The sequence below is a fragment of the Geospiza fortis genome, unplaced genomic scaffold (assembly GCF_000277835.1).
Source record: "Geospiza fortis unplaced genomic scaffold, GeoFor_1.0 scaffold317, whole genome shotgun sequence".
Lineage (NCBI taxonomy): Eukaryota > Metazoa > Chordata > Aves > Passeriformes > Thraupidae > Geospiza > Geospiza fortis.
Genome location: NW_005054398.1, coordinates 1,838,027 through 1,860,848, shown reverse-complemented (window position 1 = coordinate 1,860,848; position 22,822 = coordinate 1,838,027). Strand labels below are relative to the sequence as shown.

The 22,822-nt window shown below is 56.8% G+C and overlaps 1 protein-coding gene across 1 annotated transcript; it reads left to right on the top strand.

The window, feature by feature from the left end:
* Nucleotides 1–817: 817 nt before the first annotated feature.
* Nucleotides 818–22,822, top strand: RBPMS2 (RNA binding protein, mRNA processing factor 2). Its single transcript, XM_031061013.1, has 8 exons — nucleotides 818–958; nucleotides 11,149–11,226; nucleotides 11,849–11,887; nucleotides 12,377–12,439; nucleotides 13,253–13,403; nucleotides 13,995–14,143; nucleotides 22,492–22,561; nucleotides 22,796–22,822. Exons 1-7 carry the CDS (start codon nucleotides 818–820, stop codon nucleotides 22,552–22,554), a joined length of 684 nt encoding a protein of 227 aa, XP_030916873.1. The 3' UTR covers nucleotides 22,555–22,561; nucleotides 22,796–22,822.

Below are 22,822 nucleotides of genomic sequence, written 5' to 3'. Positions count from 1 at the left end.
TGCGGGCTGGGAAGATGGGGCTAGGCTGTGTGTCAGCCAGAGTACAGAGGTGTTGGCGAGCTGGTACTAGAGTCCCCGGGCCGCCCCGAGAAGGGGCTGGGGCCGGGCAGGGCGAGTCCCGTGCCCAGCCCGGTGTCCCTGCAGCTCTGTGGAGCAGAGGGCTGGCAGGTCCCTGCTCCATCCAGCGCAGCCGGTGCCCGTGGGCATGGTGTCCTGTTGCCACGTCCCTGTAGCTGGAGGGCTCCTAGATCCAGCACCGTGTGGGCTGCAAGGGAGACACTTGGACAATAGTGGAGGAGCCCCTGCCCTGCTCTGTGTGTGCTGGCAGCCTGGCTGGGGCTGGAGGACTGAACTGACCTGCCGGCAGCCCCTTCCCCCAGATACCACTGCAAGCCAGAGCCTGGATGCTGCTGGATTCAGGGCTGGGAAGGCTAGTAAGGGTCAGTTGTCTGTAGCCACATGCCAGAGCTTGCAGCCCTCCATGTTTGCGCTTTGGCTGTTGGAGCCATTGGCTGATGCCATCACTGCATCCCTAGAGCAGGTATTGCCACAGTGGGTTACTAGCTGCCCTCCATCTTGGAGAGGGCTCTGGAAAATGCCTGGCCTTGGAAACGTTTCGCTGCAGTCCTCGGCGCCTGGCCCTCAGCACCGGGGAGGTGCTCAGTCCCCTCCCCTCGCTGTCCTCCGTGCGCTCTCGCCGCCGCAACATGGCGCCTGGCTTGCTCCACCACCCACCGGGCAGCACGGCCTGCTGTGCCAGCTGACATGGGGCCATGGCGTCCCCTGGGCTTCAGCCCCGGCCAGGGGGACCCGAGTAATGGCCTGGAATGGATTGGCAGGTGGTGGCTGGAGCGATGCTGTCCGCAGCGTGGAGCAGGGCATGGGTGATGCGCTGATGCAATGGGATGTGGATGCTGCAAGCGGCGTGTCCCAGCGTCATCGGGTGGCACTGGTGTGGGTGGGCTGAGAGCCTGAGCCCCTGGGGCCCTGTGCCACACCTGGGGCCCTGTGCCGCTCCTGGTGGAGGGAGGTTTGGTACCTGGGGGTTTCACAGCGCTCAGAAGATTCTATGTGGTTCCTCAGTCCAATTACTCACTGGCCTGCAAAGGTCCCTGAGGTTGGTGCCACTTGGTGCATCTCATCCCAGTGGTGTTGCTCCAGCAGGGCTGGTGCCCACAGGTGGTGGTCGGGTGAGCTCCTGGTGCTGGGCAAGAGCCAGTCTGTTCCCCACTGCCCAGTGGTTGTTTGGCAAAGCAGGTGCTGGAGCATTTCAGGAAATCCTCACCCTCTGGAGAGGTTGGTCCTCCCAGGAGTGGAGCTTGATGGCTGGAAAACTGAGTTAAAGATGGCATCCCTGGGGAGCGTGCAGGGGTTGGACAGAAGGGGCTCTGCTCTCCGCTGTGCAGCCCCCAGGAGCGTGTGGGGAGGGGCACGGTCTGTCTGCCCTGTTGATGGTCTGTGGCCTTGCTGGGTGTGTCTGTCACCCTGCACCCAGGGCTGCAGCAAAAGACCTGGCACCTGGGTTAGGCTGGGGCTGGTGGGGGGTTAATGTCCCAGTCCCTGTGGGATTGCTGTTGGAAAGTCCTTTCTCCACCAGAACCCAACAGAAATAACGCTGTGGGTGGTGAGCACAGTTTGGGCTCCATGGTGGCTACCCTGAGCCTGCTCTGAATGCTTGTTTTTCCAGTACCTCCTGGCTGACCAGGAGCTGTTCCTAGCCGCAGAGGCTAGTGGAGGCATAAGGAGTGACCTTGTGTTCAGGATCCCAGCACGGTTTGGGGGCCCAAATTCTTGCCCAGGAGCTCCCCTTGATACAGAGCAATAAATACATTCGGTGCAAAGTGGAGTCCTTCAGTCCCAACATATGCAGGAGGGTGTGCTGGAATATTTTCCCACACTGCATGGATAACACTGCCAGATCCTGGCGCTGTGGACACTCCTCCACCCCCCCACCTCCTTCCCTGCCTCCCCAGGCGTTCACAGAAGGGCGCCGTGTGCCCCAGATAGAGCGGGGCGAAGCTCCCAAATTCAGCCTTTCCCTTTATCTTATCTGTGAGCCCCTGGATCTCGCAGCCGCTTCCTGGCTGGTGACATGCGGAGGACAAGAATGCCTCTCGCTCCTCTCGAGGTCGTTAACGGGAATGTTAAACAAACAGGGCCTAATGTCAGTCCCTGCTGTTCCTCACCAGACACCTCCCCAAACGCGATCCCTCCCCACTTGCTGCTATCTTCTGTTTAATTTTCCAGGCAGCCACCAATCTGCGTGGCTGCATCTCTCCTGGCAGTCCAGTGTGGGACAGGCAGCTGCCTAGGTGCTGCACTCCCACCCCTGGGGCAGGCAGAGCTTTTCCCAGCAGCGGGAGGAGCTCTCCTGCTTCCCGTGGACACTGGGTGTTGTGTCCATGGCTGCACAGCAATAAAACCCTGCGTGTTCACCCTGCTCTCCGGAGTGCCTGGTGCAGACATGTTGGTTCTACTCTAGAAATCAGTTCTTGCTCTCCTGGGAAGTCACCGGGAAGTTGTAGGTCTACCACGAGCAGGAGGGATCTGGAGCTGGCTGCACAGATGCTCAGACTGGCAGTTGAAGTCTGTGGCTATCCTGTGAGTCCTCCTGGCTGGTCTGAAGGGCCTGTTGGCACCTCCATGGCTGGTGGCTGCTGCTCTTGAGGTCGAGCTTGGGGATCCCAGACTGCTGAAGGTGGGAAGGGTTAAATGTGAAGTGTGCTGGGAGAGCCCAGGTGAGGACCTGGCTACGCTCTGCCAGAGAGGGTCATCTTAGGAAGGAATAATTCCATGTGGTAGGGTGAGGTCCTGGCACAGGCTGCCCAGAGCAGCTGTGGCTGCCCCATCCCTGGAAGTGTTCAAGGCCAGGCTGGATGGGACTTGCAGCCGCCTGGTCTAGTGGGAGGTGTCCCTGCCCATGCATAGGGTGGAATGAGATGATCTTTAAGGTCCCTTTTAAACCAAATAATTATGTAATTCTGTGATCTTCCCTGTTGGTCCATGAAAGGCTGTGGGTTAGAAAACTCTGTGCTGGAGAGACAGAGGCTCTTGGCTTGCAGACAACCTCCTCAGTAGCAAATCCTACATCCCTTTTTCCTTAGCTGCTGCACTCCAGGGCTGCTGGAACTGCCTGGGAATGCTGCTGGTGAGTGGGCTGTGTTATGTGCTGGATGTCTGTAGCACTTCATGGACTGGTGCCAGGCATCTCTTGACTTCTGTAATCTCTGCTTGAGTGGACCTAGATACCTCGTGCATGTGTGGATTCCAGCTCTGCAGCTGCAAACAAATAAGGTTAGTGTGAGTTCTGGAGTCAAATGTCTCCTCTGATGCTGCTCTTCACTGTGAGGAACATGAAGCTGTAGTAGTTACAGTCACCGCTCACTAATCCTCTTGCACTTGGCCTGGCTGAAGCAGGACGGTGCCTCAGAGCTGTTTTCATGCATCCTAAAAGCCCCCTAAGTGTTAGATGCAGCTTTCTGTCAGTGACAGATAGTTGGCTGAGCAGACACCCTGGAGTCACCATGCACACAGGGGTTCTGGGAACTGATGTGTTCCCAGACATCTCTTGGTCTTGGGTTGAGCACTGAGTTGCTCTGACAGGAGGAGGGATGTGGGAATCTGCCCATTATCTCCTTGTGTCCTGTGAATACCCTCTGAAGGAGCTTCCTTCTCCTTTCTCACTCTTTCAAATCTAAATTTCTTAGATGTGAGTTGAAGCGTCAACATCCCAACTCAGCTGGTCCCCATGATGGGGCAACTTCTTTTTCCTGTCACCTGGGCTATTAAATGAGACCCAGCTTCAGAATGAGTCTTCCTGAGGAGCTGCTGAGCAGGACTTTCCCTCCATAGCATCAGAATTAATGGATTTTTGGCGGTGCCCGTGGAAGTTAGGAAAGGCCAAACTCAATGGTTCCCTTTCTAGGTCTCTGCTTTGCCCTCACCAAAGTAGGAAGGATGCCCTTTGAGATGTCTGGGAGGTAGCTAAGAGTAGTTTAGGCTTTGTTGTCCTTCCTCATAGCTCTGCTTGAGGATCTGGCACTGTAGGAATTCAAGACTCTTGCTGGAACTAATGTGGAAGGTTGTGGAGTGAAAGTCCTGGAGGCTTTGCTGGTCTTGGCCATGCCAAGTCCTGGAGACTTTGCTGCTTGGGTCACAGAGCAGCACTGCTGCCTGTTGTGGAGTTCTACCTGAAATAAAAGCTTCAGCTTGAAGCTTCACAGTAGCATGACTGTAGAAGAGATGTGGTTAGACCTTGCTACAAGACTCAGCATCTTCCTGCACCTTGTGGGGTAGTGGAAACCCTGTGTCCCTGGCCCTGTGCAGGGACCTGATGAGGGTCAGGGCAGTGGGGCACAGCTCCAGCACTGGAGCTGCTGGACCTGGCCCATCCTGAGTGTGATCCTGAGCCAGGCAGCACATCTGACAAGGAGGGAGTAGTGGCACCTGGTGACCCTTGGCATGGCAGAAGTGGGTGCCACAGGCTTGGTAAGGGTGCTCTGGGTCCTGGTGTGCTGGGGTGGCTGGAAACAGCAGGGCCCAGTGGGCGGCCTTACCCTTGTGGAGGTTCTCCAGCCCTGCTGCACAGTGCAGGAGAAGCTGTGGAAATGTTTGGGGTGGTGCCTGCCCAGGAGTGCAGCAGGTGGTGTCAGGTTCTTGCATTGCTGTGAGGTCAGTCATGGGGTGTGTCCGTGTGTCAGAAGCTGTTAGCCTGGGGGTGTGTGTCCTTCCCATCGACTTCCAAGGACAGGAGTTCGGTCTCCCTCAATGTGTAGCTGCCCTGGGTCACCTGGAGCAATGGCCTGAAGTGCAACATGGGCCATGGATTGGGAGAGAGCAGCCAGAGGGCGTGTTGTGGGTTCAGTTGGCACTTTTGGTCCATATTTTGGTAGCACAGCCCTTCCCTGCTATCTAGGGGTGCTGTCTTGCTAAGAGCTGGGCTGATGCAGTGTTGGCTTAGTCCTGTGGGTGCTTGTCATCCTCCTGGTGTCCCCAAAGGTCTCTCAGTGTTGGGGTGACACTCCAATAACTGCTGTCCAGAGTGAAGAGCTGCTGTGAGCTTCCAGCTCTCCATCCCCTGGGTTTTATGGAGCACTCGTTTGTGGGGCTGTGGAGGTTCCTGACATGCTGCATGGGGCTGGGGCATGGCCGCTGGTGTGCTGCCCCAAATTGGGTTGATTTGAGGAGAGATTCCTCTGGATGTGTCCTGGGAGGCACAGGACTGAGGAGTGCCCAGGAATCATCGTGTGGTGGGGGTGAGGCAGATACAGATGTACTCAATGAAGGATCTGAGGTGAGAATGTTTCTGGTGAGGGTCCTGCTTGCAGACCCATGTCTCCTGCCAGTCTCTGCTCTGGAGAGGAGCCCATTTCACCACTGTCTCCTGCCTGGACAGCAGGTGCCTGGGTGTGGGCAGGAAAAGCTGCTCCATAGCAGGTAAAGTCCATGGCTCCAGCTGATGGTGACAGGTGTCTGCAGGTCCCCAACACCAGAGAGTGGCAGGTGAGGGTGTCTGGAGCCCAGGGCTCAGTGTGGTGGCTGGGTAGGGCCAGCATGGATGCGAGTGTCCTTCAGCACGTTGGCTGTGGCACCGGTGCCTGTCCCCTCTGGCCTAGTGGACCTCTTGGCAAGGTGAAAGGTGATGAAGGCAACCTGAGGGTGCTCAGCCAGCCCCTCCCTGTGCTGGGGAGCTGCCCTGGTGGACAGTAATGTCTTGGGGATTGTGGGGCTGACCTTTCCCAATGTTTCATCAGCTCTGAGCCCCTGTTGTGGCCCAAACCCATCTGGGTGCTGCTCTTTTTGTGAGAGGCTGCAGAGACAGAGGTGATGGGACTTGATAGCAGGAGCAGGCATCCAAGCCACACCAGCAGAGCTTCCTCTGCCAGGCCCAAGGTCTATTCTTGGGTGCTGCCCTGTTGTGCCTGGATTTATCAGCCCCCATGTGCTTCCTGCTCTCCCAGAGTGGGGCTGGTGCCTCTCCCTGCTTCCCCCTTGTCAGTCTCTTCCTCCTCCCCTGACCACAGGGGCGGCTGAGCCCTGCTGACATCCCCTGCCTGACGTGGGGAAGAGCAGTGCTGGGGAGAGGCTGCTCTGGCTATGAGCAGTGTGGGACACCACAGCCTTGGGGACAAAATGCTGCTCTTGGGCTGCCTTGTGGTCAGCCCTCTTCCCTCTGGGCCGGGGGACGTTGGTCCTCGTGTGCCTTTTGTGCAAAAGGCTGTGTTTGGAGGGAAATGCCTGAAGCGCTGGGGGAGGTTCAAGGCCCCGTTTTCCCTCTGGCATGGGTGAGCATCTTTCCAGTGCCTGCGAGGCTCTGGGCTTCCGGGCTGGAGCGGCTCCCGATCCTTTACAGGGCTCGGTGCGATGCGGGCTCCGCTGGGGCTGCAAGGGCAGCAGTCCCGGCTCTTGCCACCTTTCTTCTGACTGGTGGAGGGGAAACTGAGGCATGGAGCAGTGCAGTAGCCATTGCAAGCCCCTTCTCTCGGGATTCCTGCCCCGTGCAGTGGAGGCTGCCCTGCTTGCTGTCCCTCGCACACACCACACATCCCTCTCTCCCGGTTTTCTCCTCCCTTGCTGTTCCTGGGACTTTGTGCTTGCAATGGCAGGGCTCTGCATCCCCACGGCCCGTGTGTGAGACACCGAGGGGAGGATCCCGTCCCATTTCCAGCCTCGCCGGTGGAGTCCGTGTGTTCCCCTCCCCGCAGCGCTGTTGTGCAAGCTCGCAGCCCCGTTCCGCTCCGTGCCTTATAAGTCCCGGCTCCGGGGGCAGCGCAGCCTCGCCGCATTCCAGCGCTCTCGCGTCAAGTGGCCCTGGCTGCATCGCAGCGACCAGCACGGGGCTCTGCGTCCCCTCTGGCCTCGCTGGTGACCCCGACAGCAGGCAGGCACCCCACTGGGAAAAGCTGTGCTCCATATCCCTGTGCTCCATATCCCTGAGCTCCTGGCACCCCAGAGAGGGAAGTGCCTTTGGGATGCTGTGCCAGAGCTTGTCCCTGTCCTCAGCGGGGTGGCGTGGGGCTGGTGGCATAGGAAGAAGGCTCAGGGGACATATTGGTGTGGACTAATGGGAAATGGCTCGTTTCTAGGAAAAACTGGTGTGAGACTGGAGTGGCTTCCTGGAGAGGGGGAATGCCCAATGGCACAATGTGGGGGAGGCATTAGAGCACGTTCCTGCTGTGCTCAGGTGTCTTTGAGCCACTGCTGGTAAAGGCTTGTGTGCTGCAGGTGCTGGAAGTACGGATCCAGATCCAGGCCAGTTCTGGGGGGCTGGAGTAGCCCAAGCTGTGCTGTGGGTGGTGTAGATAAAGGGCTGATCTCTCCAGAGGGGAGGGTTGGCCTTGCTGGCTCCAGGAGGGGGATTTGGAGCAGTGTTCTAACAAAAAACCCCAATCACTGCACCCTCAGGGTACCTGTGCCCTTGCATCAGACACTTGTGACGTGACTCGACCCATTCTGGGCTGCAGGGCAGCTCAGAACTCTCTTTTGAGAGCTCTTACTCCACAGCAGCTGTGGCCAGGAGCTGTGGGAGCTGTGCTGCTCTCCTGGCAGTGCTGGGGCTGTGGTAGGACAAGGCAGGTGCTGCTGCTTGGCTCCTTTACAGCCTTGGTGTGAAGCTCCTGGCTGTGCTGGCCCAAGGTGGGTGTCCCTTTGGGGAGATGCAGCTGTGCAAGGACTGACACTGAGAACTCCAGGGCTGAATGGTTTGTCCTGTCCCTCCTCCCCCTGCGTGGGAAGCTGTGCTGGGATCCTCCCTCTCTGAGATGGCCTAGATGGTCTTGTCCCTTCTGGCATGAATCCTGTTTTCCATGGCCCTCCTCCATCTCTATCAGGTGTTTGGACTGGGGACATCCCCAGAGGGGCAGGGATGGGGAAGGGAGGATGTTTTCTGCAGGGCCTGCAGCAGTGTGACCCTCCTGGGCTGTCCCAGGTGAGAGCTGTTCCCTGTCCTGCTTCCCCCATGCCCATGTGCCCAGTTCAGATCCCTGGGGGGGATGTGACTGCTCTCACCTGGCATCAGAGCCTAAGGATGAGCAGAAGAACATGGTATTCCTGGAGATCTGCTCCTGCTGGATGCCTGCACATGTAGTTTGGCCCAGGTAGTTTCTGATCCAGCCCCGGATGGAAATTTTTGATGGTGTTTTTGTTTGGTTTGGTGGTTTTTGTCCTGTGCCTTTTCCAGATGCGCTGTGGGGAGGCTGGATTTGGTGTTGGGTGGCAGGGACTTGAAGTAGGGCATGTTTTAGCAGAAGTTATCCTGTTGTGGCACGTTGAGTGTGAGGGCTGAATGCCTGGATTTGTCAGCCCAGGGTGATATTCCTGGGCTCTCAAAGCCTGCAGCACTTGGGCTGACTGGGGAGTCCCACTTTGGTTAATGCACTGGAAGATGCTTGTCCAGACCCCCTTGCCCTCATCTACAGCTTCCTCTCTTTTGGGAGCAGGGGAGAGGCCGGACCAGGTTGCCCACAGTGAGGCTCAGGCTGGTGAGCTGCCTCCTGCTTTTCTCCTGTGGGGTCACCTAAATCTCCTTTGCTTTATTCCTGGTGTTAGAAATGAGCTCCCTCTGGCTTTGCTCACTCTGTCCCTTGAAAATATTGCTCAGGTCTCTGACCAGCCTCACCCTCCCTTAATTAACTTGGTCTCCCTCTTTCCTTACCCTTCTGTAGATCACTTATGGATGTGCTGAACTGCAGAGATAAAACCAACTGCTTGGCCTTGCTGCTTCCAACAAGGCATTCTGAGTAGGGCCTTCCTTGGTTTGTCTTGAGCCCCTCTTTGGAGAGGTTGGCTGGTGGCATTTGGAATTGCCCAGGCTTTGGAGCAATGGTAGCCCTTGCTGGGTGCTGTGGCTTGGCTTTCTGATGCCTTTTCAGTGCTGTGGATGGTGACAAACAGGACTTGGAGGCCAAAGGGAAACTTCTGATCAGCTAGAGGCGATTTCTTGCTCCTGTCCTTGGCAGCAACTTATGGGGCTGGCACTGGGAGCCTGTTCCCTCTGACAAAGAGCTTTCCTGGGCTGTGCTCAGGCTGATGTGAGGGCTCCAGCTCTGGCTCCCCCTTCCCTGAGCCACCAGGCATCTTCCATCGTGTCACGCCTGTCGCAAGGAGTTACCAAGCGACGCGTCACGGGGCCACTTAGAGACCCAACAGGGATGTGGATTTCTGTCTGCTCGCAAGGAAAAATCCATTCTGGGGGCTGAGCGCACTTGGATCCTGAAATATTGAAAAGGGACAATGCTTTCACATGGCCGAGGCACATGTGTGCCACCACACTCTGCAGTCCTCCCCTGCCAGAGATGGCTGTGGGTCTATTGGGAGCGCTCTGTGGAGCTCATGCTGAAGTGCAGGCACTGAGGTCTTTGAGGCAGGCAGCAAGCCAGGAAAACCAGTGGCATTGTCCCCTCTGTCCAGGCATGGGGTGGCCTTGGAGTGGTGCCTTAAAGCACCAGATGTGGGGTGGGATGGTTGGGGAGCCTGTCAGACTGAGCCTGGGCTTGGGAAGCGTTCCTGAATGCTCCACATGGCATCCTGCTTCCCAAGGCAGGGCAGAGCAAGAGTGTGTGCTAGAGGCATCCATATTGAAGGGTGAGGGGATGGGAAGGGTGCTCTGGTTCTGCTCCTGGGCTGTGCTGGGCCAGAGAAGGCTCCTCACACTGCTCTAATGGGGGACAGTGGCAGCCCTTTGTCTCAGCTTGCACAGGAGAGCAGGGGCACACCAAGCCTTTCACAATCACTGTTCATCCTGAGGGGCTTTACCCTGGGAATGGCATTTTTCTGCCTTGCCAGGACTGTCCTGGGCACAGGAGCTCAAGGAGGTGAGTTCTCATTTGTAAGTAAGGGAAACTTCCCTGTGTGCTGGAGTCTCTATCTGGCTGCCCCCAAAGAATTACAGAGGCAGGGGCTCCTGTGTTTCCAGGTCTGCCTCCAGCCCAGGAGCAGGGCAAGCACATGCTTGGTAAAAGTGGTTTTGGATACAGCCCACTCTGCCTGGAGAAGGGGAAATGGCTGAGCAAAACAAAACAGGGAGCAGAGCCCTTCTGCCCTGCAAACGTAATGGGGTCGCTCTGTGCTGGAAGCAGGCCAGGAGATGAGCTCTGGCCTGGGGCTCCTGCTCCTTGTTCATAATGACCGGTGTCTTTGTGACTTTGGTTGTTCATAACGTCCCTCTCCAGCTCTGTGCTGATTGACAAAAAGCCTCTGCAGCTTCATCGTGCTGTTTCCTATGGGAATAGTGCCAGCCAGTGTGCAGGGGGAAGGTCTCATGGTGAGTCTGACTGCTGAGCAGAGTTCTCCCAGGCCGTGAGCCTCCTGCTCTTTCTCTTCCTGGTTATTCAAGTGAACTATTATCTATAACTTTAATGGATTATCTATTGAAATCCTCCCCTGGCATTTTTTGCTTTGACATGAATGTGTTTGGACTTGGTCCATGACTTGAACAGCCTGGGAAGAGCAGATGCCTACAGGGGTTTGGCCCAGCACAGCTGCTCTTGGCTGGGCACAGTAGAGTAACTGCTCCGAGAGTGGGTGTGGGAGCAACTCCTGAAGGGTCTGAGGTGTGCTGGGGAAGGAGCTGGGATGGACCCAACATCTTCCTGAAGTGATGTTCTGGGACTGCTACAGAAGTCAAAAGGGGCAGTGAGGTGTTTCTCAAAATTGAGGGCTGTCTTTGAATTGGTGATGCAATTAAACTGCCAGGGTAGATTGAGGAGAGGAGGTCCAGTATGTGATCTGTAGAAAGGTCTGGAGAGAACTGGGATTTGTACTGGTCCTTTGGACCTTTGGGATGTGTCAAACTTGGTTCTTGTGGCAATGTGTGGTCTTTGCCAGTTTAGCCATCAAGGCCCTGTCAGGCTGTGGGGCTGGTGTCCTTGCCTTCACCAACCCTGGCCATGGTGCCAGGGACTGGATTTTTGTAAAGGCATCAATCCTTTGAGGTGGAGGTCAAAGGGCTAGCTGTGTTTTATCCTGGACAGCACTCCCTCATGCAGGGAAGGGTTAGTAGACCTTCGATGCAAGGTGTCCTGTTCTTAGTGCATTTCTGAGCTGGCTCTGTGCTCCTGCTTGGGCAGCAACCATCTCCTGTCAGTACAGCTGCTGCTTGGCACCAAACATCACCAAACATCTCAGTAGAGCTGCTTGGCCTCTCCCCAGGTACGGACGCTGTTTGTCAGTGGCCTTCCTGTGGATATCAAACCCAGAGAGCTCTACCTTCTCTTCCGACCATTCAAGGTAAGGAGTCTTCACATCTGGTTTTTGGAGGGAAAGATGCTGGTTTGTGGGTGACCTGGCACCAAAGCTCTGTCAGGGGAAGTAGGGATGGCATGGGATCCATGACTTGTGCTCAACTGGGAACCTCCAGCTGGAGCCTGCCATTGGAATCGTGCTGTTTCTAAGCTTGATGAAACCTTCTTGGTCAGCCCTGCTGCTCAGCTGGACCAGCCCCTCCTTGAGGATGTGTCCTCATCCCCCAGACTCTCCATCCTCCTCCAATAACCACCCAGGCTGTCTCAGGGCACGTGGGCTTCCCTTCTCTGCACTCCTCTGGCACAGGGAGGGTGCTCTGCTTTCTCTAGGCACTAGCCAGGACAGGGTGCTCCTCTTTGTAGCTGGATGAAGATCTAGAAAATTGAGTTCTTCCCCAAAGGGCCAGGATGGAAGAACTAAAATCCCTGCTCTGCCCCCAGTCTTCTCTACTGGTGGGAAAGAAGTGTTACTGTCCCTGTTTGTACTGTGGCCCCTGCCCTGTGGAGGGCTTGGTGCTGCAGGCACTCCTGGAGCTGTCGTGTTGTGTCTTGGGTGTAGCATGGCCTCCTCAGGAGCCTGACACTGACTTGTTTCTTCTCTCCTGCAGGGTTATGAGGGGTCACTGATCAAGCTGACTTCAAAGCAGGTACCTCCCTCCAGCCTGGGTATTTTTGGCTTTTGCTGTCAAACTGGACATGCCAGGAGGGGAGAGGGGACAGATCCCATTCCACTGTGTGATGCGCTGTCTGGGCCAGCACCAGCCACACAGAGGGGTTCTACTGACCCAGCATGTTCTGAATGTCTCCATGTCCCCTCCTGCTGCCCTGGGTGAGCCCTGAGGCTTCAGCCCCAAACCTTGTGCTGCCATCAGCCTTCCCACGCTGATCAAGACAGGGGTAGCCATGCTGGGGGCTTGTCAGGGTGAGTGGTGTCCCCACACGTGAGAACACCAAAACATTTGTGGTGGGAGCAGATGCAGAGCAGGAATCCTGAGCCAATGACCCAAGCTCTGCTTAAAGCTCCTGCGCAGCTTAGGATGGTCTCTTGTGCTGGCTGTCTGGGGCAGAGGGGGTGGCAAGGCAGCCTGAGGAGCTGGAAGAGCCTTTCAAACTGAAATGGGTGTTGTTTCCTTTAGCCAGTGGGTTTTGTGACCTTCGACAGCCGGGCTGGCGCTGAAGCAGCCAAGAACGCCTTGAATGTGAGTACCCAAAGTGCTGGGGGCTGCAGGGGCTGGGGCCACGTGCCTTGCTGGGCCCGGAGTGAGGGCAGACAGGGCAGGGCATCTACCAGCTGTGCCCTGGACTGTGGAAGTGAAATGGTCCTGCAGCATCCCACCAGGGAGAGCTGTTCAAGGCTGACATCAGCCTGGGCAAATGGATGCAAGCTGTCTCTGTGTAGTTTTTGCCCACTGGAAGACAGCTCTGAGGGCCTCTGAGGCTGTGGGGACCTGCTGTGACTCAAGAAAATATCTTGAGGATGGTCAGCATGGAAAGGACTCCCAAAATGATGCCCATCCTGCAGGAGTGTTGGTGGGATCTGGTCAGCAGGACATGGTTCTGCTGTGCTGTAGACCTTGCCTTGTGCTTTGTGACACCTGCTAGTGCCTCTGCTCAGGCTGGCAGAAGGTGTAGATGGGAGCTCCCACAGAGATGGGATTATTCCATTATTCCAACTCCAGTGTAGACAATTACCCCAGCTTCAGCAGACAGACCTTTCCTGAGCCATGTTGATATCCATCCCTGCTGTAGTGGTTGGTGACCTGCACATAAGGAGCAGAACTGTGTCCCCTCATGTTGGAAACAGTGGTCTAGGGTCTAATGTTAGTCAGGCCAGCTAAAAGTAAAAGCACGTGGGAACTTGAGTGTTGCAGTGAGGTGACAAAAATCTGGGCATGTGACTGCAGAGTGGTGGCCTTGGTTCCTCAGCTGGCCTTTGCTCCATGAATAACCACAGCCTGTGCTTGGGCTGGAGCTTCCATCTCTGAGAAGGCCGTGTGCTCTCTCCTTGACAGGGCATCCGCTTCGACCCCGAGAACCCCCAGACCCTGCGGTTAGAGTTCGCTAAAGCCAACACAAAGATGGCCAAGAGCAAGCTGATGGCCACACCGAACCCCACCAACATCCACCCTGCCCTGGGTGCACATTTCATTGCACGGGACCCCTGTGAGTATGCTGGGAGGGGCTTGGGGCTCATGGCTCCAGCCTGAGAGAGGCCCAACTCTGAGAATGGAAAGGAGCCCAGACCCACCTCTGCTCTGCCTGGAATCTGCCAGGGCAGGGAGGCCAGCAGGGTATTGGAGCCACGGGACAGTAACAGGCATCTGGGCAGCACAGAACTGTTGAGACATGAAAGTTGCATTTGGTAGCTCAAGTGATACTATAAATCTGTTAAAGCATCCCTAAATGTGAAGCATAAAGGATGAGTCCTGTGCTATCACCCTCTGTGCAGCCTGGTGGGCTGAGTAGCCCTGCTGAGGCTTATGGGGTGACCTGTAATGTGGCTCTGAGCCCCCTGTCCTGCATCCTGTGCCTGCTGTGTGGACCAGCGTCCAAAGCCCACGTGGGGCTGTAATGCAACACGTTCCTGGGTTCTCCTGTGGAGGCTGGGAGGCTGGAGGAGCAGCTGTGCACACAGATTTTATACCTGATCAGGACTGCACCTCAAAGCTTTAGCCTGGGGTGGGGAATCCGGAGCAGGCTGTCCCCAAAGCAGGACAGTCCTGGGACGCTGTCCGTTGTCTCCTCCTGCTGTAGATGACCTGACTGGAGCAGCTCTCATCCCAGCGTCCCCGGAGGCGTGGGCTCCCTACCCGCTGTACACCACGGAGCTGACCCCCGCCATCCCGCACGCCGCCTTCACCTCCCCGGCAGCTGCAGCCGCGGCCGCCGCTCTGCACGCTCAGGTGAGTCGCTGCCCGGCTCCGTGCCGGGGCTGGCCCCTCCTGTGTCCCCGCCACGGGGCTCCATCCCCGCGGCCTGCCTGCGCTTGGCCGCCTCCAGCCTGCCCTCTGCACCTTGGCTCCCGTGCGGGGCAGCCCAAGGGGGGCTCCGTGCAGCCCAGAGCAGGCAGGGCTGGCTGAGGATTTCTGACCCTGCAGGGGCAGGCGGGTGGGAGGAAGTCAGGGCTCCGTTTCTGGCTGCTCCTGTTGCTCCCCATGGACAGAGAACTCCACTGAGGGACTGCTGGGAGGAAACGCTTCCTGCACGTAACATAGCTATGAAATGTCATCCCAAGTCACAGCAAAAGCAACAGAGCTAATTTGAGGGGCTCAGCCTAATGACTCACACTCCCAGAGCTGGAGGAGGGTGTCCTGCAGGACATAAGTGACTAGAGCCTTGCCAGAGTGAGGAATTGTGATGGAGCAGGGTGTTAGCCACCCTCAGTACAGGCCAGTGAGGAGAGTCATTGCATGCATGAGCCGCTGGAGGTGCAGATGGTGGTGCAAGCAGCTGCCTGGTGTCCCAGGTTTGCCTGCTGACAGCTGAGGATGTAGGGATGCCTGTGCTGGTCTGACATGGGTGCTTTAATGTACAGAGACCACATAAACTTGAAACCATCAACATGCAAAGGGAAAGTCAAGACAGTGTAGCAGTGTCCTGATTCCAAGTTGAGATGCTTGGTTTGAAGCACTTGTCCAGGAGAAGCTGGAAGGCCTGTCCCTCCCTGCTCAGTGTGACCAGCTGTGCTCTGCCTGCTTCTGTGTCTGCTCCCGTTGTGGTGCCATGGGAGACTGGGGCAGTGGGACTGAGCACTGGGGCTTAACCTCTGCTCTCTGCCCTGCCAGGCAGGGTGTTGACACCTACTCTTCCCTGCTTAAGTGGAGAGCAGGAGGAGCTGTGTCCTCTCACCTTGCTGTCCTGGCTGGCAGTGAGCTGTGTTGGCCCTTGGGCATCCTGTTGCTTCCTGCAAGCTTTGTGATGGTAACTGCCCAGCTTCAAGCCAAGCTTGCTTCCCAAATGCCATGTGGGGTGGATGCAGACTCCTGTCCTCTGTCCTGCCCCTCTCACACCTGCAGATCTCTCCTGCTCCTGCCCTTCTACAGGTGAGCTGTTGTTGGGCTGAAGCTCCAGGGGGGTTAGGGAGAAGTACATTGGGGTTCAAGACAGGACCAGGAAGAGCACTGGAATGTTCTTCCAAGGACCTCCAGAGCCAAGCTGCTTCTTCACTGGGAAGGTTGTGTTTGCTGGTGCTTTCCAGAAGTTGATGGTGGTGCCCACAACTACAGGGCTGTGCTGTGCTCCTCAGTGGCCCAGGAGAGAAGTGTCTTCCTGCCCCTTGTGTGTGTAGGGTGGTGGTCAAGCTTGAATTGTCCCTGGAAGGGAGGACCAGGAAAAATCAACCCCTCTGGCCTGCCTGAGGTGGTTGAGGGAGGTGAAACTTTTACTGCAGTTTCTTCCAGGGTGGTCACTGGTGACTGTAGAGGGACCCTGAGTGTGAGGGTTAGACACCCAAACTTTATGGTGCAAACCTGGGGAGAAAAGTCCACTTTTCTGGAGGGTATTAAGGAGGCCTCCAGCTACATCTTTTCCTTCTGGGGTCTTAGTTCCTGCCCTCCAGCTAGTGAGCTGCTGGTTTCCAAAGAGGCTGTCTGACCTCATCCCCAGACCTGAGGAGCTCCCTGTGTAGGTAGAGCTCCCTGCCCAAGGGGGTCCAGGGGTGCTGATGGGCTCCAAGCCTTAGGGAGCCAGTGCTGCCCCTCCAGGCTGTGCCTGGGCCCAGCTCTTTTCCAGAGAGGCTGCTGGGCAGTCCCAGCCGCTCCTGGCTGTGCTGAGCCAGAGCTGACCCTGCAGGGGCATGTCCTGGCACAGGATATGTTACCAATAAAATTTAGTGGGGTTAAACATTACTCCTGCTGGCAGCTCTGGGCCGGAGCCCTGTCCCTTGCAGAGCTGAGGGTGGAGCACAACAGGGAGATGACTTTTGCTCACCAACTGGGCTAAAAGCTGTGCCCTTCGTCCTGTGTGCTGAGCCCTCTGCCCTCACTGGGAGGGGCTGGCTCACTCCTGTGGTGGGCTTATGGGTTATTCCCCAGAACAGTCACAGTTCTTCCTCCTGCTGGACTGGTGTTGGCTGCAGGGCATCCACGGGGATGGCCAGAGCTGCAGCAGCTCCACAGTGGCAGCTCCTTGAGGCAGGCAAGAAGTTGGAGGACGTAGCTAAACCAAGATCTTGTCACAAGAGATTTAAACCTGAAGGGCTCATCTTCTTGCAGAGCTGAGTTCAGCAACGGGGAGAGGAGGTGGCCTGGCCTGGCCTCCTGAAGAGCTGCCCAGAGGGCTGGCAGGAGGGATGAGGGGCAGGAGGTGGTGAGAGGCTGGCCTGGCCTCGGGAACCCTTGGTAAGCCACTCCCAGCCGATGGCTGCTGCTCCTGGCACGTCCTTGCCTTGGCACTGCTCCAGGCAGGCACCAGGCTGCTGCAGCTGGGACTGTAGCCTGACCCTGCCCTGCCAGGGACTCTGCTGACTTTAAGATTGTCCCATCTGCCTTCCCTCCCTCCCACCCTCTCTCAAATCCCTCCTTTGATGTCCCTAGTGAACTCCAGCCATGATGCCAGCGCAGGCTAGCCCCGAAGCTCAGAGCTGTCCCTGGAGATGGGACGCCCTAGTGATGCCTTATTGCAGCTAGTGGAGTGGCTGTACCACAGCTCCATTCCTAGAAGTGTTAAGCATGATGGCAGCCACGTCTGGAAAGACTGGTAAGGTAACCATCTCTCCTCCAAGGTGCACTGTGGGATTTGCAAGCTTCTGCCCATCTCTGTAGCCCGTATCTCCTTGGCAACCCAGTGCATGGGCCTCACGCTACCCACCCACCAGAGCCTGGGGAATGAGATGCCAGGCCTTCTTTCTAACCCACATCTCCAACTTGGCAGCACATGACATGGCGCACACAGCATGGCACCATCTTACATCAGCTCCTCCAGCTGAGCCAGGCTCGGCCAGGCCCTGCCCGGGAGGGGAGCAGCCCGGTTGGGCTGGGGCAGAGACCACCCTGCCACTCAGCCTGAAAGAAACCTGGTTTCTCCCCAACCTTGACCCTTTGAGGGCAACCAGAAATACACCTTGACCTCACTCCTGGCACACGGTGGGGGAGGTGAGTGACGTGGTAGTTGATAGCACACGACTAAATTTTAGTGGGCACCTTAGACAACAGCACTTGCCGGTCACTTTGTTCCAGAACCGCCTCCCGGGACAGACCCTGCCCTGATCGTGGGTCTAATCTCACTGCTTTCCTCTCTGGTAATGGAAATGGAGCCAGTTCCTACCTGGAGCTTGACTTCTCTCTTGCAAGCTGAAATCACAGGCAGGACACAGGTGGTGTGAGCTGTAATGGAGGGAATCAGCAGCCTTGGGAACGAGGGGTGTGTGGTGTAGGAGACCGGGAGCTTGGGAAGAGGGAAGGGATGGGACTGGTTGGCAGGGGGATGGTTGATGTTTGACTGAAGGAAATGAGCCCTGGTTCAGTTCTCCTGCTGTGGTTCTGAGCAGAGCTTTTCCTCTCCCTGTGGAAGCGATGATAAGAAAAGAAGCCACCAAAGATGAGGGCCCAGGTCTGCCTTTGCCCTTAGGAAACTGTGAGGTGCAAAGATGTGCAGAGTTATAATTTTCCTTCCTGGGAAGATGGGAAGAGCTTGACACAGGCGTAGAGACAATGATGCAACTTGTCTTGTTCTGCTTGGTCCTGGTAGACAGATCTGTCCATTGCTGGTAGGATGGAGTTGGGCTGCACTGTGTCTCTGAGGTGGAGCCACTGCTTTGGGGTGCCTCTAAAGCAGGCTGTGAGTGGGCAGCAGGGGATGCCAGGGCTATCCCTTCTAGAACTCTTTTGCAGAGAGCCAGCTGTGGCAGCACCCATGGGGGCAGGACTTGCTGTGGGAAGCAGGTTGGATGCAGGATTGGCTCATAAAAACACGGCCACATGGTGTTGCTGGGGAACACAGCCTGGAGTCCCTGGGAGGTGTTTCCAAGGCAGTCAGGCAGGTCAAGGCCTGAGGACATAGAGATGCCAGACTTTTTGGGAGGGGGCTGCCCAAGGTTCCCTTGAAGCATCTCCTTGAGGAGATGGCAGAGGTGGGTCTCTGGTTCTGGGGCCTGTCCAAGTGAGTGGTGGGTGGAGGGAGCAGTCCTGGATCGTGGCTGTGTCGCTGTGCAAGAGCCTGGCAAGACCTTGGGACTTTCTGGTGCTGGGTTGAGGCTGATCCCATTGATGGAAGCTGAGGTTGGTCCCAACCCCCTTTCCCTTGCAGGGGAACAGCTGACAGACCCACCCTAGACTGGAGACAGGATGAATTTTCGGTCCCTAATAACTCATTGCCTGTTGGTGCTGTCATGTAGGGACTTCCCAGGAATACTTCTCTCTGGACAAGCTCCATGCTTCCCAGAGGTGTGAAGCCTCTTGTTCAAGATGTTCATGCTTGTGGCAACTTTCTAAACTCCAGTGACAGTGGTGGCATAGCTGGCCAAGCAGCCCCCAGCCAGTTCCCTCCTAGCCAGGGAAAAGCAGGCAGGAGATGCTCTGACATCCTCCAGGCAGGAGATGCTCTGAGCAGCTGTCCTTGCCAAGTGGTGGTGAAAGGGACTGCTGGGCCATCAGAAGAGACTTGTGGCCAACAGTGGCTCTTCCTGGCTGGCTCAACACAAAAGAAAACAGCACAACTTGTTGTAAAAAGGGAAATGCTTCTTTGCTGCAGTCTCAGAGAGGGATGTGTCTCCCTGAGCCATAGGGGTGCAAGGCATTGGACTGGTGGGTGGATGCACACCTGTTAAAATGTTCCTGAGAGGATGGATCAGTGCCTGCTCCTTGCCCTGCTGTGGGATGGTGTGCTGATCCTCCAGCTCTCCCTCCCCAGAGCTGCTGGGGGAGATGCACAGGCTTCATCCCACTGCATCTGGTGTTCCTGGTGCTGGGCTGAGCTGCTCTGGTCCCACATCTCATGGTGCCCCCACACCAGCCCCTGAGGGCCCCTCCAGCAGGTGCCAGGGTGCAGTGCCTGCTCTGGGGTGGGTGTGTGTCCAGCACACCCCAGTGGGTGAGGTGCTGCCTGTCCTTGCCTGCCTGGTCACATTCCATGGGCTGTGTGTGCAGATGGAGCAGGGCAGCTCTCCCTGCTCGTGGGGGCTGCCCAGGGCTCACACCTGTGCTGCTGCCTGCTGAGCATCTCAGCAGCACCAGTGAGGATGTGCTCTGCACTTCAGCAGCTTGGCAGCAACATGCAGCTCTTGGATGTGTTGGTTGGATCCTACCAGCTCCCAGGAGCACAGGGGGAGTGATCCCTGGAGACCATTCCAGCTGTAGAGATAGGTCAGAGCTCTGAGATGCTGAGGCTGGCTGCAGACCAAGAGGTAACCAAGGAGGAAAGGCAGGTCCTCCAAGCCAAAGGTGCCCTGAGGAGGGACCTGTGTGTTTGGTCCTTGCTTCCCCTCTTCTGAAGGATTTGCTCTGCCTGAGGATGGTGGACAATTGGACACTTAAGTTCTGAGGGCAACTGGGGGAGACAAAGGAGGTGTTGACAAGGAGAGGGAGGCTCTGATGGGCTGTTTCTCTGCCCCATTTTTAATTTCATTGTGACTTTTAGGCAGCTGCTGGTGTTGTGCTGCAGAAAGGGAGAGGTTCCTGCCTCTGGGAGGTGGCAGGCAGAGACACACATTTCTCCTCTCCAGCTGTTTCTGGGACAGATGTTGAAGGCAGCAGCATGAGGCTGCTGCACTTGGCCAGCGGTGGCTGCCTCATCCCTGTGAGCAGGAGATGTGTTGGTGGTGTGACCAGACTCCCTTCCAACTGTGAGCTAATGCCTCTCCAGAAACAACAGTGTCTCTTCCAGTAAAAGCCTCTCTTGCTCTGCTTTCCTTACCCAGTGCTGAACATTTCCATCAGTTCTCAGCTTCCTCCTTGATGGATGTAGTGTTTGGAGGGGTGTGAAGAGAAAACTGCCTAGAGAGTGTCCTCTTAGCTATCTGCTTTGATCCACAGCTTCCAGTGTTTTCTGCTGGCTTTGGGAACCTCCCTCCTACCGAGTTCCTGCTTCATCCCATCAAGCCCTTAATCTTTCTGTAGGCTGGAAGGCCTGGCAGGTCATTCCCTCCCCCTGCCAGCATCAGAGCCTTGGGCTGTACCCAGGATTGTCACATCTGTATCAGCTCCTGCAGGGCTGAACCCTCCGAATGCGGGGCTGGGCTGTGGGGCCGCGGTGGCTCAGCTGGCTGGGTTTGCTGTGTGAGCACTGCAGACCTGCAGGAGGAAGGCAAGGAGGGCTGGTCCACTGCACTGATGGTTTATTAGCTATGAACTACGAGCTGATTAGCTCAGAACAGAGCTACAGTGCATGTTTTAAGAGTAAACCAGACTTCTGTTCAAAGTGGAGGTGCTGAGGCTCTGCAGGGGGGGCAGAAGGTGGCTCTGAGGCGGGATGGAGGGCAGCAGGCTGGGCTGGCTGTGCATGGCCTGGCTGTGCTGCTCCCCCAGCCCGCGTGGGACGTGGGCAGCTCTCAGGGTTAAGCTCCTCCAGCCTTGGGAAGGAAGGGGGAGTTTCCTGTTGGGCAGGAGGAAACTGCTTCCAGCTGTGGAGGGGAGGGTGTGCAGTGGGAGATGCTGGCCAGGGAGGACGGCTGCAGAGGAGATGTGGCTCAGCTGAGCGAGCACCTCCTGGTGACAGGGACAAGGAACCCTGTCCTTGCTCTGGCAGCTGCTGTGGCGGCCCTGTAAGGTGTCAGTGATGCTGCTGTCTGTGCCAAGCCTTCCTGGGTGGTGGCTGAGCACTGTGTGGTGGAAGGTGAAAGGACACTCTGGGTGGCACTTTGGTGCTGGCACCAGGTGGGACCCCTCGCTGGGGAGGAAGGGCTTGGTGACATCCATGCCCTTGATTGCCATGGCTGGACTGATTGGGGTGCTGTGCCATGGAGTGAGGTATGGGGCCAGCTGGGAGCTGATTTAGGGGCACCCACTTGCTCTGTGAAGGTGTCTGGCAAGAGCCCAGCAGATTATAGAACCATGGAATGGTTCAAGTTGGAAGGGACCTTAAACCAATCCCATTCCACCCCCATGCCATGTGCAGGAACATCTTTTGTTAGACCAGGTTGTTCAAGTCTTGTCCAGACTGGCCTTGTTCTGAGCTGATGAGAGGCTCCTGTGGGACAGAGCTTCTGCTGACTGGCAGGGCTCAGGTAGGAGCCTTCTCAAGGCCCATAGCTCGTGTGGCTGCAGTTCCTGGCACTGCAGCCCCAATGCCTGTGAGGGGAGGACTTGGCCGCTGCAGGCAGCAGTGTAGAGGCTGTGGCAGTCTGCTGCACATCCTTGGGAGAGGAGCATCTAGCCAGGCTTGTCTGGGCGAGGGGACAGCTGTGCCAGGATGCATGGGACAAGGGGAGTGGCTCACAGGGGGCTCCAGGGGGTTTTCTGCTACTTTTCTCCCCATCTTAGAACCAAGTCCATCCTTGTGCTGGTTCCCAGAGCCTGAACGTGCTGAGGCTGTGCTTCTCTCCTGGCAGCTGGGGAGGGAGGAGTGGGGGGTGGCTGCTGTACTCCAGTAGCAAGACCAAGCTCCAGGCTCCAGTTGCTGCTCCTGCTGCTGGATCTGTGCTCAGTCAAGTGGCATGGGCTTGTCTCCTGCTGCTGTCAGGCTCGGAGCTGCTGATGCAGCCCAGCTGGACACACTGGCCCTGCTGACCAGATGGGATCATCTGGATGTCCCAGGCTGTGGGCTGGGTGTTGCCAGCTCACTGTGTCTCCTAAGGGGCTGGAAAGTGTCTGTTCAGCTACTGTCCCTTGTTTGTTTGTTTGTTTGTTTGTTTGTTAGGTCCCCATCTAGCCATTTCCTTGTCAAGGAGCAGGTCTGAGAAAAAGATGTGGCAGCAAGCACCTGCCTTCAGGGCTTCCAAGGGAAGCCTCCAAGTGGTGCTGGTTTGCAGCTCTTCCAGGTTCTTCCCATGGTGTGGTTGGCCTGGAGCCACTCCTGGTAGCAGAATTGGGGCTTGGAAAACTTCATGGGCATCTGCTGTAGTGGATGAGCCACTTCTTCCCCCATACATGTCCTGTGGAGGTTGTCTGGTTTTAATGTGTGGTCTTGAGTTGCCTCCTTTGGCTGGCTGAGGGTGGAGCTATTCAAGCAGTATTTGGAGCTCACCTGTAGCCTCCTTTCCCATGCTGGAGACATCTTTGCTCCATGGACCTTGCACATGGCTTGGAGGAGCTGAAGGTTTGTGCTCTGGCTGAGGTAGTCCTGGATCATGGACGTCTGCCGTGGCTTTCTTTTCCAGATGCGCTGGTACCCTCCCTCTGAAGCTACCCAGCAAGGATGGAAGTCTCGTCAGTTTTGTTAGTTCATTAGTAAGTAATTAATTACTCTTGGAGTCAGGTCTTTGTCTTGCTCTTCTTTGGGTTCCTTGGACTCTTGGGGGGAGGCAGGATGCGAGGCTCAGCCCCACCACCCACCCAGGGATGTGGTTGGGTTTCCTGGACGGGAGCAGGGAGACCCCCAGGCCCTGGGCTGGGGTGGAGGCTGTGGGGGACCCTCAGGACACGGGTCCAGCTGGCCCTGCTCACCGTGCTCCTCTCCCTCTGTGTCTCTCCTGGGCTTGTGTTCCTCCT

Excerpts from the sequence above, each read along its gene's own strand:
- RBPMS2 (XM_031061013.1), top strand. The coding sequence starts at position 818 with ATGGCCTGGAATGGATTGGCAGGTGGTGGCTGGAGCGATGCTGTCCGC. Across the intron at positions 11,227-11,848 it reads TTCTCTTCCGACCATTCAAG|GGTTATGAGGGGTCACTGAT; the intron begins GTAAGGAGTCTT and ends TCTCTCCTGCAG. Across the intron at positions 11,888-12,376 it reads TCAAGCTGACTTCAAAGCAG|CCAGTGGGTTTTGTGACCTT; the intron begins GTACCTCCCTCC and ends TGTTTCCTTTAG.